The sequence below is a fragment of the Ranitomeya imitator genome, chromosome 2 (assembly GCF_032444005.1).
Source record: "Ranitomeya imitator isolate aRanImi1 chromosome 2, aRanImi1.pri, whole genome shotgun sequence".
Classification (NCBI taxonomy): domain Eukaryota; kingdom Metazoa; phylum Chordata; class Amphibia; order Anura; family Dendrobatidae; genus Ranitomeya; species Ranitomeya imitator.
The window spans coordinates 201,332,377-201,348,584 of NC_091283.1; the positions used below are offsets into that span (position 1 = coordinate 201,332,377).

Here is a 16,208-nt window from a genome sequence, read left to right on the forward strand (position 1 = left end):
ACTCTGCTGACCCTATAACTAATAACATCAGCACAAACACTGCGCCCCCACTGGGAACTTCATGACTGAGCAGTTGCATGCAACCTTACATCACTAAGCACAATGCTGAGCGTCGGATGGAGTGGTGTAAAGCCGCCACCACACTGGACTCTGGAGGAAACGTGTTCTGTGCGGTGACGGATCACAATTCTTTCTCTGGCATCTGATGGACGACGAGTCTGGGTTTGGTGATTCCAAGAGGACGTTACCCCCCAACTGCATTGTGCCCACTGTAGTATGGTGGAAGATTGATGAGCAGATGAGGTTTTTTTCAGGGGTTGCTTAAGTTTTTTAGCTGTAGAGAAGGGAAATATCAATGTTTCAGCATACAGGATATTGTGCACAATTATTTGTTTCCCATTTTGTGGGAACAGTTTGTGGGAAGGCGCTTTTCTGTTCCATGCACAAACTCCAATATCACCAGCTGTACAGAGCCAACCCCATTTAATACCTTTGGGATGAAGAAGAATGGAGATTGTGAGTCTCCCCCCAACATCAATGTCTGACCTCACAAATGCTCTTTTGTATGAATGGATGACAAATTCCTGTATAAAATCTTGTAGAAAAAATATTTAGAATTGAGAGTTCTCAGTGGTTGATACCTTTTAATGGCTAACTGAAATCTAAAATCTTGTCGAAAGCCAGAAGAGTAAAGTCTGTTATAACTGCAAATTATGGACCATCTCCTTATTAAAGGATAGATCCAGGACTTTCTGAAAAACCAAAAATGTGTCCAAGCACTAACAGGTGGGCTGTTGCTACTTACCGGCCTGTTGTGTCCGGCGTCGCTCCTCCCTGACAAAGAGCGGTCACAGACTGCTCCTGCTGGAGATTCAGAAGCCTCTGCTGACATCTCAAGGCTTCCTTTCAGACAGAGTGGGACTTCCAACGTCATTCTGATTGACAGCTGTCTCCCCCACTTTGGCAGCTGGAATTTGGCTGTCAATCACAATGACGTCGTAAGACCCGGACTGTCAGCAGAGCGGAGTGGAAAAGAATCCGCTGCTCTGTACATGTGACGTCAGCAGAGGCAGCTGAATCCCTGGCAGGAGCGGTCTGTGGCGGGGAAGAATGGCGCCGTGCACAACCAACAGGCAGATAAGTACCATAGAACCATGGGTTCCATTATGTCTCCTGCACCTTCTTAGCTATGCTACTTACAGGGATATTCTCAAGTTTGTAAGCTATCCCCTATCCCATAGTTAGAGTATAACATTCCATACAATGGAGGGTCTGACCGATGGGAACCCCATTGATCCTAAGAATCTGGGCTCTATGTGAATGGGCATCCATCTGAATGGAGCGGAAGTTGATCATGTGCAATGCTGCTTTATTCATTCTTATGGGAGTGCCGAAGACTAGCCAAACGCTACTTTCGGCTATCTCCGGTGGTCCAATTAAGAATGAATGGAGGTCCCAGCAGTTGGAGCTCTCATTTCATAAAGACCCTTTGGAGAATAAAAAAGTGATTGAGTATATTGGGCAATTACTGTACTTTCCATTTTCAATAATCTTCATAGATTTCCTCAATATGTGTATGAACATTAAAGGCCGGGTAATTATCACATGAGCCTGGAACTGAGACTATTATACGGAGTAATAGCAGATCTCACAGGCAACATTTAATTTGCGACTTATCGCAGTAGTATGGATGTCAAATGCAGAACTACACTGCCATCTGCTGGAATTAAGGTCATTTTATTTTATCTAAAAATGTTTTTAGAATACTTCACAATAACTTTCAAATCCTCCTAAAAAAAACAAAAATGAGCATATACCCTACAGCAAGTAAATAAATAAAGAGTAATAGTAGATGTAAATTACATGGGGCACTTAGCAAACATAAAAGTCATCCCACTGCGACAAGGTGAACCATTGAGGTGGTCCTACAGTGTCTGTAGTATTAAAACCATACCTTGCACCTTTTTGGGATGAAATCTCTTCTCTTATTTCTATTATATTAAAATGTTCGGATTTTTCTCTTTCTCCTCAGTTGGCCCTGCTTTCGTTGAATGCACCTTTTAGGAAACTTGTTATACATCTGCTTTTAGTTTCTAAGAATGCTATTCCTTTTCTTTGGAAATATTCTAAAATACCCTGTTCACAAAAAATTATTGACAAACTGGCTTTGCATAAATCCTGTGAACAAAAATTGGCGTTACTGAATGGCTGCTTTCCTTCCTTTTTGAAAAAATGGTCTCGCTGGCTGGAAATATATTTCCAAAAGAATTTACTGTATTTATTGTTTTGTTATTTTATTTTGTTCTATTTTTACTTTTATGCTTCATGAATGTTTCATGCCATTGCATTTAAGTTAACCTTGCTCTCTCTATGTCTTTTTTTTGTTGAAAATGTTTATAAAATTGTTTGGAAAAACCTTACCTTGTGTCAAATGACACAAGACATTAGAAGACATTGATGTCATTTGACACAGGGTAAGGTTTTAATACTAGAGACAGGCTCCGACCATCCCGATGGGTACACATTGTCGTGGTGGGATGGCTTTTATGCCTTTTTGATAAAAAATAGTGTTAATTAACCCCTTCAAGTCGCGGCCCTTTTTCGTTTTTGCGTTTTCATTTTTCACTTCCCTCCTTCCCAGAGCCATAACTTTTTTATTTTTCCGTCAATATGGTCATGTGAGGGCTTATTTTTTGCGGGACGAGTTGTACTTTTGAACAACACAATTGGTTTTACCATGTCTTTTACTAGAAAACGGGAAAAAAATTCCAAGTGCGGTGAAATTGCAAAAAAAGTGCAATCCCACACTTGTTTTTTGTTTGGCTTTTTTGCTAGGTTCATTAAATGCTAAAACTAACCTGCCATTGTGATTCTCCAGGTCATTACGAGTTCATATGCATGTAAAGAAGCTGCGGAGATACCATCACGTGTTTCTCAACGCAAGCAATGAATAGCCAGGCCTTTCCCCGGGTAGGAACAACCATGGGAAGGGCAGCATCCAATAAAGGAAAACATCCAGTAAAGGAAAACCACCTATGCCAAGCATGGTATCCATCCACAGACAGCTGTTTCGGGGTTTTTGCCCCTCATCAGTGTGGAGTAGGAAACTGGCTATTAGGAGCAGTGCCTAGTAAAAGGCTGTGAAGTTTCTTTTTCAACACCGCGAAGACACCATCACGTGTTTCTCAACGCAGTGATCCAGAACACTGCCCCCATCCCTTATGGGAAATATGCAAATACATGTAAAGTAAGCTGCGGAGACACCATCACTTTGAAAAAGACTTCACAGCCTTTTACTAGGCACTGCTCCTAATAGCCAGTTTCCTACTCCACACTGATGAGGGGCAAAAAACCCGAAACAGCTGTCGGTGGATGGATACCATGCTTGGCATAGGTGGTTTTCCTTTATTGGATGTCTTCCTTTATTGGATGCTGCCCTTCCCGTGGTTGTTCATTGCTTGCGTTGAGAAACACGTGATGGTGTCTCCGCAGCTTACTTTACATGCATTTGCATATTTCCCATAAGGGATGGGGGCAGTGTTCTGGATCACTGCGTTGAGAAACACATGATGGTGTCTCCGCAGTGTTGAAAAAGAAACTTCATTACGAGTTCATAGACATCTAACATGTCTAGGTTATTTTTTATTCAAGTGGTGAAAAAAAAATTCCAAACTTTGCTTAAAAAAAAAGAAAAAAAAAAAGTGCCATTTTCCGATACCCGAAGCGTCTCCATTTTTCGTGATCTGGGGTCAGGTGAGGGCTTATTTTTTGCGTGCCGAGCTGACGTTTTTAATGATACCATTTCGGTGCAGATACGTTCTTTTGATCGCCCATTATTGCATTTTAATGCAATGTCGCAGCGAACAAAAAAACGTAATTCTGGCGTTTCGGATTTTTTTCTCGCTACGCTGTTTAGCGATCAGGTTAATGCTTTTTTGTTATTGATAGATCGGGCGATTCTGAACGCGGCAATACCAAATACGTGTAGGTTTGTTTTGTTTTTTTATTGTTTTATTTAGGATGGGGCGAAAGGGGGATGATTTAACCCCTTTACCCCCAAGGGTGGTTTGCACGTTAATGACCAGGCCAATTTTTACAATTCTGACCACTGTCCCTTTATGAGGTTATAACTCCGAAACGCTTCAACGGATCCTGGTGATTCTGACATTGTTTTCTCGTGACATATTGTACTTCATGATAGTGGTAAAATTTCTTTGATAGTACCTGCGTTTATTTGTGAAAAAAACGGAAATTTGGCGAAAATTTTGAAAATTTCGCAATTTTCAAACTTTGAATTTTTATGCAATTAAATCACAGAGATATGTCACACAAAATACTTAATAAGTAACATTTCCCACATGTCTCCTTTACATCAGCATAATTTTGGAACCAATTTTTTTTTTTGTTAGGGAGTTATAAGGGTTAAAAGTTGACCAGCAATTTCTCATTTTTACAACACCATTTTTTTTTTAGGGACCACGTCTCATTTGAAGTCATTTTGAGGGGTCTATATGATAGAAAATGCCCAAGTGTGACACCATTCTAAAAACTGCACCCCTCAAGGTGCTCAAAACCACATTCAAGAAGTTTATTAACCCTTCAGGTGTTTAATAGGAATTTTTGGAATGTTTAAATAAAAATGAACATTTAACTTTTTTACACAAAAAATTTACTTCAGCTCCAATTTGTTTTATTTTACCAAGGGTAACAGGAGAAATTGGACCCAAAAAGTTGTTGTCCAATTTGTCCTGAGTACGCTGATACCCCATATGTGGCAGTAAACCACTGTTTGGGCGCATGGGAGAGCTCGGAAGGGAAGGAGCGCTATTTGACTTTTCAATGCAAACTTGACAGGAATTGAGATGGGACGCCATGTTGCGTTTGGAGAGCCACTGATGTGCCTAAACATTGAAACCCCCCACAAGTGACACCATTTTGGAAAGTAGACCCCCTAAGGAACTTATCTGGATGTGTGGTGAGCACTTTGACCCACCAAGTGCTTCACAGAAGTTTATAATGCAGAACCGTAAAAATAAAAAATCATATTTTTTCACAAAAATTATATTTTTGCCCCCAATTTTTTATTTTTCCAAGGGTAAGAGAAGAAATTGGACCTCAAAAGTTGTTGTCCAATTTGTCCTGAGTACGCTGATACCCCATATGTGGCAGTAAACCACTGTTTGGGCGCATGGGAGAGCTCGGAAGGGAAGGAGCGCAGTTTGACTTTTCAATGCAAAATTGACAGAAATTGAGATGGGACGCCATGTTGCGTTTGGAGAGCCACTGATGTGCCTAAACATTGAAACCCCCCACAAGTGACACCATTTTGGAAAGTAGACCCCCTAAGGAACTTATCTAGAGGTGTGGTGAGCACTTTGACCCACCAAGTGCTTCACAGAAGTTTATAATGCAGAACCGTAAAAATAAAAAATCATATTTTTTCACAAAAATTATATTTTTGCCCCCAATTTTTTATTTTTCCAAGGGTAAGAGAAGAAATTGGACCTCAAAAGTTGTTGTCCAATTTGTCCCGAGTACGCTGATACCCCATATGTGGCAGTAAACCACTGTTTGGGCGCATGGGAGAGCTCGGAAGGGAAGGAGCGCCGTTTGACTTTTCAATGCAAAATTGACAGGAATTGAGATGGGACGCCATGTTGCGTTTGGAGAGCCACTGATGTGCCTAAACATTGAAACCCCCCACAAGTGACACCATTTTGGAAAGTAGACCCCCTAAGGAACTTATCTGGATGTGTGGTGAGCACTTTGACCCACCAAGGGCTTCACAGAAGTTTATAATGCAGAGCCATAAAAATAAAACAAAATTTTTTTCCCACAAAAATTATTTTTTAGCCCCCAGTTTTGTATTTTCCCTAGGGTAAGAGAAGAAATTGGACCACAAAAGTTGTTGTCCAATTTGTCCTGAGTACGCTGATACCCCATATGTGGGGGGGAACCACCGTTTGGGCGCATGGGAGGGTTCGGAAGGGAAGGAGCGCCATTTGGAATGCAGACTTAGATGGAATGGTCTGCAGGCGTCACATTGCGTTTGCAGAGCCCCTAATGTACCTAAACAGTAGAAACCCCCCACAATTGACACCATTTTGGAAAGTAGACCCCCTAAGGAACTCATCTTGATGTGTTGTGAGAGCTTTGAACCCCCAAGTATTTCACTACAGTTTATAACGCAGAGCCATGCAAATAAAAAATATTTTTTTTTCCACAAAAATTATATTTTAGCCCCCAGTTTTGTATTTTTCCAAGGTTAGCAGGAGAAATTGGACCCTAAATGTTGTTGTCCAATTTGTCCTGAGTACGCTGATACCCGATATGTGGGGGGGAACCACCGTTTGGGCGCATGGGAGGGCTCGGAAGGGAAGGAGCATCATTTGGAATGCAGACTTAGATGGATTGGTCTGCAGGCGTCACATTGCGTTTGCAGAGCCCCTAATGTACCTAAACAGTAGAAACCCCCCACAAGTGACCCCATATTGGAAACTAGACCCCTCAATGAACTTATCTAGATGTGTTGTGAGAACTTTGAACCCCCAAGTGTTTCACTACAGTTTATAACGCAGAGCCGTGAAAATAAAAAATCTTTTTGTTTTCCCACAAAAATTATTTTTTAGCCCCCAGTTTTGTATTTTCCCAAGGGTAACAGGAGAAATTGGTCCACAAAAGTTGTTGTCCAATTTGTCCTGAGTACGCTGATACCCGATATGTGGGGGGGAACCACCGTTTGGGCGCATGGGAGGGCTCGGAAGGGAAGGAGCATCATTTGGAATGCAGACTTAGATGGATTGGTCTGCAGGCGTCACATTGCGTTTGCAGAGCCCCTAATGTACCTAAACAGTAGAAACCCCCCACAAGTGACCCCATATTGGAAACTAGACCCCTCAATGAACTTATCTAGATGTGTTGTGAGAACTTTGAACCCCCAAGTGTTTCACTACAGTTTATAACGCAGAGCCGTGAAAATAAAAAATCTTTTTGTTTTCCCACAAAAATTATTTTTTAGCCCCCAGTTTTGTATTTTCCCAAGGGTAACAGGAGAAATTGGTCCACAAAAGTTGTTGTCCAATTTGTCCTGAGTACGCTGATACCCCATATGTTGGGGTAAACCCCTGTTTGGGCACACAGGAGAGCTCGGAAGGGAAGGAGCACTGTTTTACTTTTTCAACGCAGAATTGGCTGGAATTGAGATCGGACGCCATGTCGTGTTTGGAGAGCCCCTGATGTGCCGAAACAGTGGAAACCCCCCAATTATAACTGAAACCCTAATCTAAACACACCCCTAACCCTAATTCCAACGGTAACCCTAACCACACCTCTAACCCTGACACACCCCTAACCCTAATCCCAACCCTATTCCCAACTGTAAATGTAATCTAAACCCTAACCCTAACTTTAGCCCCAACCCTAACTGTAGCCCCAACCCTAACCCTAACCCTAATCCTAGCCCTAACCCTAGCCCTAACCCTAACCCTAGCCCTAACCCTAGCCCTAACCCTAGCCCTAACCCTAGCCCTAACCCTAGCCCTAGCCCTAGCCCTAACCCTAGCCCAAACCCTAGCCCTAACCCTAGCCCTAACCCTAGCCCTAACCCTAACCCTAGCCCTAACCCTAGCCCTAACCCTAGCCCTAACCCTAGCCCTAGCCCTAACCCTAGCCCTAATGGGAAAATGGAAATAAATACATTTTTTTTTATTTTTCCCTAACTAAGGGGGTGATGAAGGGGGGTTTGATTTACTTTTATAGCGAGTTTTTTAGCGGATTTTTATGATTGGCAGCCGTCACACACTGAAAGACCCTTTTTATTGCAAAAAATATTTTTTGCAATACCACATTTTGAGAGCTATAATTTTTCCATATTTTGGTCCACAGAGTCATGTGAGGTCTTGTTTTTTGCGGGACGAGTTGACGTTTTTATTGAAAACATTTTTGGGCACGTGACATTTTTTTATCGCTTTTTATTCCGATTTTTGTGAGGAAGAATGACCAAAAGCCAGCTATTCATGAATTTCTATTGGGGGAGGCGTTTATACCGTTCCGCGTTTGGTAAAATTGATAAATCAGTTTTATTCTTCGGGTCAGTACGATTACAGCGATACCTCATTTATATCATTTTTTTATGGTTTGGTGCTTTTATACGATAAAAACTATTTTACAGAAAAAATAATTATTTTTGCATCGCTTTATTCTCAGGACTATAACTTTTTTATTTTTTTGCTGATGATGCTGTATGGCGGCTCTTTTTTTGCGGGACAATATGACGCTTTCAGCGGTACCATGGTTATTTATATCTGTCCTTTTGATCGCGTGTTATTCCACTTTTTGTTCGGCGGTATGATAATAAAGCGTTGTTTTTTGCCTCGTTTTTTTTTTTTTTTTCTTACGGTGTTTACTGAAGGGGTTAACTAGTGGGCCAGTTTTATAGGTCGGGCCGTTACGGACGCGGCGATACTAAATATGTGTACTTTTATTGGTTTTTTTTTTTTATTTAGATGAAGAAATGTATTTATGGGAATAATATTTTTTTTTTTTTTCATTATTTTGGAATATTTTTTTTTATTTTTTTTACACATTTGGAAATTTTTTTTTTTACTTTTTTACTTTGTCCCAGGGGGGGACATCACAGATCAGTGATCTGACAGTTTGCACAGCACTCTGTCAGATCACTGATCTGATAGGAGTGCTGCAGCCTTCACAGTGCCTGCTCTGAGCAGGCTCTGTGAAGCCACCTCCCTCCCTGCAGGACCCGGATCCGCGGCCATCTTGGATCCGGGGCTCGAGCAGGGAGGGAGGTGAGGAGACCCTCGCAGCAACGTGATCACATCGCGTTGCTGCGGGGGGCTCAGGGAAGCCCGCAGGGAGCCCCCTCCCTGCGCGGTGCTTCCCTGCACCGCCGGCACATCGCGATCATCTTTGATCGCGGTGTGCCAGGGGTTAATGTGCCGGGGGCGGTCCGTGACCGCTCCTGGCACATAGTGCCTGATGTCAGCTGCGATAAGCAGCTGACACCCGGCCGCGATCGGCCGCGCTCCCCCCGTGAGCGCGGCCGATCGGCTATGACGTACTATCCCGTCCAGGGTCAGATAAGCCCAGGGCACCTCGACGGGATAGTACGTCTAAGGTCACAGAGGGGTTAAACTTTTATATTTTTTATATTTTTTTCATATTTTTAAAAACATTTTTTTTTTACTTGTGCCATGCTTCAATAGCCTCCATGGGAGGCTAGAAGCTGGCATAGCCTGATCGGCTCTACTACATAGCAGCGATCATCAGATCGCTGCTATGTAGCAGAAATGCAGGTGTGCTGTGAGTGCCAACCACAGGGGGGCGCCAACAGCAGGCCTGCATCAGTAACCATAGAGGTCTCAAGGACCTCTATGGTTACCTTCCTGATGCATCGCCGACCCCCGATCATGTGACGGGGGTCGGCGATGACATCATTTCCGGCCGCCCGGCCGGAAGCGCCGGTTAAATGCTGCTGTCTGCAGATTAATAGCGGCGGGTGAATAGCGATTTCACCCGCCGCTATTGCGCGCACATGTCAGCTGTACAAAACAGCTGACATGTCGCGACTTTGATGTGGGCTCACCGCCGGAGCCCACATCAAAGGGGAAGACACGACATGCGCCGTACTATTACGGCGCATGTCGTGAAAGGGTTAAGTACCCTATGTTATCTACCTGTACTATTACTATTTATTTACTCATTGTAGGGTATATGCTCTTTCTTGTTTGTTTTTGGGTTTTGTCTGTGATATGGCCATAGTGTGAACGTGCTCTTACACTTTATTATTTATTATAATAGCACATGCTTTACATGTGAGGAGGGGTATAGATAATAAGAAACAAGTACAATAATCGTAAACAATACAAGTCACAGCTGGAACAGGAGGAGAGAGGACCCTGCCCGCGAGGGCTCACAATCTACAAGGGATGGGTGAGGATACAGTAGGTGAGGGTAGAGCTGATCGTGCAGCGGTTTGGTGGATCGGTGGTTACTGCAGGTTGTAGGCTTGTTGGAAGAGGTGAGTCTTCAGGTTCTTTTTGAAGGATTATATGTTGGGGTAGAGAGTTCCAGAGTAGGGGGGATGTGCAGGAGAAATCTAGTATGCGATTGTGGGAAGGAGAAGGAGATCTTGTGAGGATCGGAGGTTGTGTGTAGGTAAGTACCGGGAGACGAGGTCACAGATGTATGGAGGAGACAGGTTGTGGATGGCTTTGTATGTCATGGTTAAGGTTTTGAACTGGAGTCTTGGGGCAGTGGGGAGCCAGTGAAGGGACTGACAGAGAGGAGAGGCTGGGAATAGTGGGGAAATACATGGATTAGTCGGGCAGCATAGTTTAAGATATATTGGAGGGGTGCGAGAGTGTTAGAAGGGAGGTCACAAAGCAGGAGGTTGCAGTAGTCGAGGTGGGAGATGATGAGGGCATGCACTAGTGTTTTTGAAGATTCTTGGTTGAGGAATGTGCGGATCCAGGAGATATTTGTGAGTTGGAGTCAGCAGGAAGTGGAAAGGGCTTTGATATGTGGTTTGAAGGAGAGATCAGAGTCATGGGTTACCTCAAGGTAGCGAGCTTGCGGGACTGGGGAGAGTGGGCAGCCGTTTACTTTGATGGATAGGTCTAATGAAGGGGTTGAGTGAGATGGGGGAAAAATAATGAATTCTGTTTTATCCATGTTACGTTTTAGAAATCTAGCCGAGAAGAATGATGAAATAGCGTACAGACATTGTGGGATTTTAGTTAGTAGGGAGGTGATATTGGGTACAGAGAGGTAGATTTGTGTGTCATCAGCATAGGGGAGATACTGAAAGCCGTGAGACTCTATGAGCTGTCTGATGCCGAAGGTGTAAATGGAGAAAAGCAGGGGCCCTAGAACAGAACCTTGGGGGACACTGACAGATAGAGGGTGAAAAGAGGAGGTGGTGTGTAAGTGGGAGACGCTGAATGTCTGGTCTGTTAGGCATGAAGATATACCAGATAGGGCCAAGCCTGTGATGCCAAGAGATAAGAGAATCTGTGGTAAGAGGGAATGGTCCACTGTGTCTAAGGCAGAAGACAGGTCCAGGAGGCGGAAAACAGAGCAGTGTCACATACTTTGCACATATACCAGCTTACAGTCCAGTTCATTTATTTGGTATTGCTGTTTTCATAATAATGTTGCCTATAAGTTTAGTACGGACATGAAATGCTGAAATAAGGCTCCTATTCAAGTTTCCAGGACATGTTATTTATAATTGCAATTGGCATTTGTAGGTTTTATCTGTTGAATGTTTTGAAAAATGACCTCTTTAAACTACCTGTCAGAGGCCTCTCATGCAGGCTTCCTGCCCAGCACTGATGAAGAGCAAACACCCTGAAACATGTGTTGGCAAATGGAGTGTCTGGTTTGACTTCTTAAGGTACCTTCACATTTAGCGACGCTGCAGCGATCCAGACAACGATCCCGATCGCTGCAGCGTCGCTGTTTGGTCGCTGGAGAGCTGTCACACAGACAGCTCTCCAGCGACCAACGATGCCAGTCCCCTGGTAACCAGGGTAAACATTGTGTTACTAAGCGCAGGGCCGCGCTTAGTAACCCGATGTTTACCCTGGTTACCAGCGTAAACGTTAAAAAAAACCAAACACTACATACTTACCTTCCGCTGTCTGTCCCCCGGCGCTGTGCTTCTCTGCACTGTGTAAGCACAGCGGCCGGAAAGCAGAGCGGTGACGTCACTGCTTTGCTTTACGGCTGGCCGGCGCTCACAGCCAGTGCAGGAAAGCACAGCACCGGGGACAGACACCGGAATGTAAGTATGTAGTGTTTTTTTTTTTTACATTTACGCTGGTAACCAGGGTAAACATCGGGTTACTAAGCGCGGCCCTGAGCTTAGTAACCCGATGTTTACCCTAGTTACCAGTGAAGACATCGCTGAATCGGCGTCACACACGCCGATTCAGCGATGTCTACGGGAGATCCAGCGACAAAATAAAGTTCTGGCCTTCTAGCTTGGACCAACGATGTCACAGCAGGATCCTGATCGCTGCTGCCTGTCAAACTGAACGATATCGCTAGCCAGGACGCTGCAACGTCACGGATTGCTAGCGATATCGTTCAGTGTGAAGGTACCTTTATAAGTAAAGTGGTAAAGCTCGATAAAGGGTTGATATTGACGTTTAGGTTTGTTCCCCAATAGGTGGCACTGAAGTTCCTGTCTATGGAGGACATTTGCATGTACTTTGTACCCAAAAGAGCCTGTAGAACAGCACATAATAATCTAAACTTGGACATAGGTGTACAAAATAAAGAAAATAATGGGCAATTTTCCATTTTTACACTTTCAAATATTCTTCCCCATCTTCCAAGAGCCATAACTTTTTGATTTTTTTCGTCAACATAACTTTATATAGGCTTATTTTTTGCAGGACAAGTTGCAGTTTTGAATTACCCTATTCATTTTACCATATAATATATTGAAAAACAAGAAAAAAAATTCCAAGTGGGTGGAATTGTTGTAAGGGACATCACTTTCCACCTCCATAAACACCCTATTACGGTACCCCTGAGTGTGTGTGTGCTTTGTGGGGACCGATTGCTTACCCCTTTTTGGGCCACAAGTGGGATGACGGATTGAGGACCTTATACTTGTGCAACCAGTCAGTAGAGTCAGAGTCTATTGTAAAAAGAGAGGGTGTTTGGACGACTTCTCCACTTTTACACAGTGAAAAAACACCATTGCTTTTTAAGTTCATTGTGTGGTAAAAATTACCAGGCAATATGATTCATCAGGTCAATACGATTATGCCGATACCAAACCTGTAAAGTTTTATTAAAATTTTAGTAGTAAAAAAAATATCCGAACTTTGTAAAAAAAAAAATTTGATTTGTGTCACAATTTTCAGAGACCAGTAATTTTTTTTATTTTTTTAGTTATTTGCCGTATATTTTTACCGTATATTTAAATAATTTTATACCTTGTTAGATCCGACTTCTATGGGCAAGAGAATACAAAAAAAATTACCGTATATTTACTGTATTTATTTCACCACTTCCCACCTTAGGACATGAAATAACGTCCTGCGAAGGGGTTCGCATGTGTATGGGGCGCAAGAGCTAAGCTCCCTCCACACACAGTTGATGCTGGCTATATTACACAACCATCATCTGCCTCAAACAGCCACAACTATAGCTGTTAACCATTTAGATGCTGCTATCAGTGTCTGACATCAACATCTAAACTAAATACTTAGCAGTGCTAGATCCCAACGTGATCACGGGGGACCAATGGGCTATAATGGCAGCCAAGAGCCGGTTGACGGTTTCTGTTGGTACCATCTTGGTGAACTCTTATGAAACTCAACCACTGCCTGAGCTTCATATAAGACCATGATTTTCACTATAAACTGCAATATTATGTTATTGTAGTATATAGTATGTGATTGCAGGTTTGAGTCCCCTAAAAAGAACTAAAAAATCATGTAAAAAATATAAAAATTCTAAATCACCCCCCTTTTGCCCTATTAAAAAAAAAAGGTAAAAAAACATGCACATATTTCATATCGCAGTGTCCGTAAAAATTAGATTTTAGAATTAGTTAACCCCTGTATTAAACACCATACAGAGAAAAAAAAATCATGATGCCAAAATTTTTGTTTTCTTGTCACTACACCCTCCTAAGAAATATGCAATAAAAAGTGTTCTAAATGTCATATTACCCCCAAATTGGTATAAATAAAAAACGTCAGCTCGCCCCGCAAACTAATTAGCCGTCGCTCGGCTCCCTCAAGAGAAAAATAAAAATGTTGACACAGAGCACACAAAAAAAACAATTTTTTTTTTTTTTCAAAATTCAGAATTTTTGGAAAATATAGATGCAATTTTGGTATCGGACTGTCCTGCACAATTATTTTTCCAGGTGATTTTTTTTTTTTACTGCAGAATGAACTTCTTGAGAACCGAACCCAAAAAACAATGGTGGGAAGGTGTTTTTTTTTTCACCATTTCATCCGTTTTTCAGTACATTTAAAATATGACTTTCCTGTGACAAACTGTTGGGAGACGCAGAGGATTTTATTAGAAGGAGAGGAGTTCACAGATTGTATGGTGAAAGCTCAGAGGCCGCAATGGAATGTAAACAGCCGGGCCCGGCCTACCATTCAACTGTTACTACGGCAACAGGAAAGCGTTCTTCATACAATGAGGCCTAGATAGGTCCCATAACCTGACACAACCTGGCCTCCTAAGAACATGCTGCGAAGATGTGGAGGAATCCTTCAGAATACTTTACCACAACTACTGTGAAATATTTTGAGAGGCATAAAGGCGAGGTTAGTGACAACATCACCCAATCTAAACTGATCAAAAAGTCATCTCTAAATTCTCATCCCATGATGATTTATAACTAAGAACTTATAATAAGGATCTTTGGACTGAAATCGCACACAGCATTTAGCAGCATTTTTATTTCTGTTTTTAACAGCAATTTTTTAAGCCCCCCCCAAAATGCTTAAAACGCTATAGTAGAGACAGATGTACTACTAGTCCTGTGCAATAGTTTGCCTATGTTCTCATGGAATTTTTGGAAAACATTTTTGGGATTGCATCTTGTCCGAAATCTTTATCAAAAACACATTCAAAACACTTCCTTTTAGATTTAGCAATGCAGCAGAGCTGAGAAAGCAAACCCCGCCCACAACAGGCTCTCTGTGTACATTATCTATAGACAGTGAACTGCTTATCACAGGAAGGGGTGTGGTCGGACCAGTCCAGGCAGTGTTAATCTCCTGGGATTAATACCTTCATTGTATGGAACAGCAGCATATGGCCTTATCACATCCTAATGTGCCTCATTTCTGAAATCAATGTGTCTACCCTTACCTCATGCTGTCCTCAGATTACATAGAAAAAAACCTGCTGACAGATTCCATTCCAAAAGCCATAGCAGAATCTCAATTTGCAGACACGGTATTCTGGTTTGGCTTTTATCCCAAGTCATATGCCAAGGCTCGTTAAAGGGTGAATAGTGACTTTTTAAATTGCTACTTCCTATTCATTCATGTAGAAAAAAATAGAAAAAAATAGACTTCGCTTTTCCTATGTTCTGACTTTTTAGCTTTTTAGTGCATGTCACTTCTGTAAAGCAGATCCTGATGGAAAACTAGGCAGTGTGCAGTCAAATGGCTCTAAAAAATCTCTGCGAAAACTCTGCAGGAAAGGTCTCAGGAAATGAAAAACAACTCCAATGGAGGAGCGTTTCCTGAAGCAGTTTCCCCTGGAAAACTTATAGTTTTCGACAGCTGGAAATAACTTCAGTGTGAACATACTCTCAAAAGGTTGCAAAAAAAAAAACTTCAGGAAAAGGTTTTTCATGAATTACAAAAAAGCAGAGACTTTATCAAGAGGGCAATTTTTGAAATCAGCTTTGCTTGCAAATATTTTAGTCAAAATTCATCAAAGTGTCTTACATTGTTTGATAAATTTGCAGAATCTTAAGACATTATACTTCTGTCTCGAAATGTTACTCCATTTTTACTGAGATTACTGGTGATCCTTTACAGTCCTTTATAGTCCTCGCTGCTACCTGCATCATTCCCCAGTGTCCGTGTGCACATCAGGACCTCGGGCTTAGAGGATTCACCTATCCTGATAGCCTTGTGAAGGATGGCACCAGAGAGATCATGTAGAATCCCACTGCTGCCACCAGATATGAAGAACCCGCACCTCGCCGCCCCACCCTGTCACAATTACGTCTGAGGAATCACATGGTATGCTCTCATCACTTGCACCAATGCCCCCTGGTGACATGTAAGGTCAGCTTGGCACAGTTCTGCACAGACACTCCCTGTCCACATGGACCCAGGGGGGCACTGGAAGTGAGAGGATGTGGCCCACGCAGTCGCCGAAGTGGCACCAAACTCACTTACAACCGTGACATCCTGAGAGACCCTTTCACTAGCACAAGTGAAACCGCACCTGGTCATCCCGGCAGGGCTGTAAGATATAAGCCCAGTTCGATAACGGGATTATATCTGGCCAGAAACCAGCCTCGGCAACGTGGAACGTTAAGCCGAGAACACGGACATGTGGATTCTTGGATCGAGATAAAAAAGCAGCCCAAGGTTAAATTATATATTTAATTTCCAAGGAGGAGCACTAGAGAAAACACTGTATACACAATGGTTATCTATGTATATAAACGGCAGTTGGGACTTCCA

The 16,208-nt window shown here is 42.6% G+C and overlaps 1 protein-coding gene across 1 annotated transcript in view; it reads left to right on the forward strand.

The window, feature by feature from the left end:
* Window positions 1-14,219: 14,219 nt before the first annotated feature.
* The window catches only part of WDR38 (WD repeat domain 38), a 110,487-nt gene continuing 108,498 nt past the window's right edge, over window positions 14,220-16,208 (forward strand). Inside the window, exon 1 of the mRNA XM_069748478.1 lies at window positions 14,220-14,321. Coding sequence (XP_069604579.1) covers window positions 14,253-14,321 — 69 coding nt within the window. The 5' untranslated portion in view covers window positions 14,220-14,252. The remainder of the gene's footprint in view (window positions 14,322-16,208) is intronic.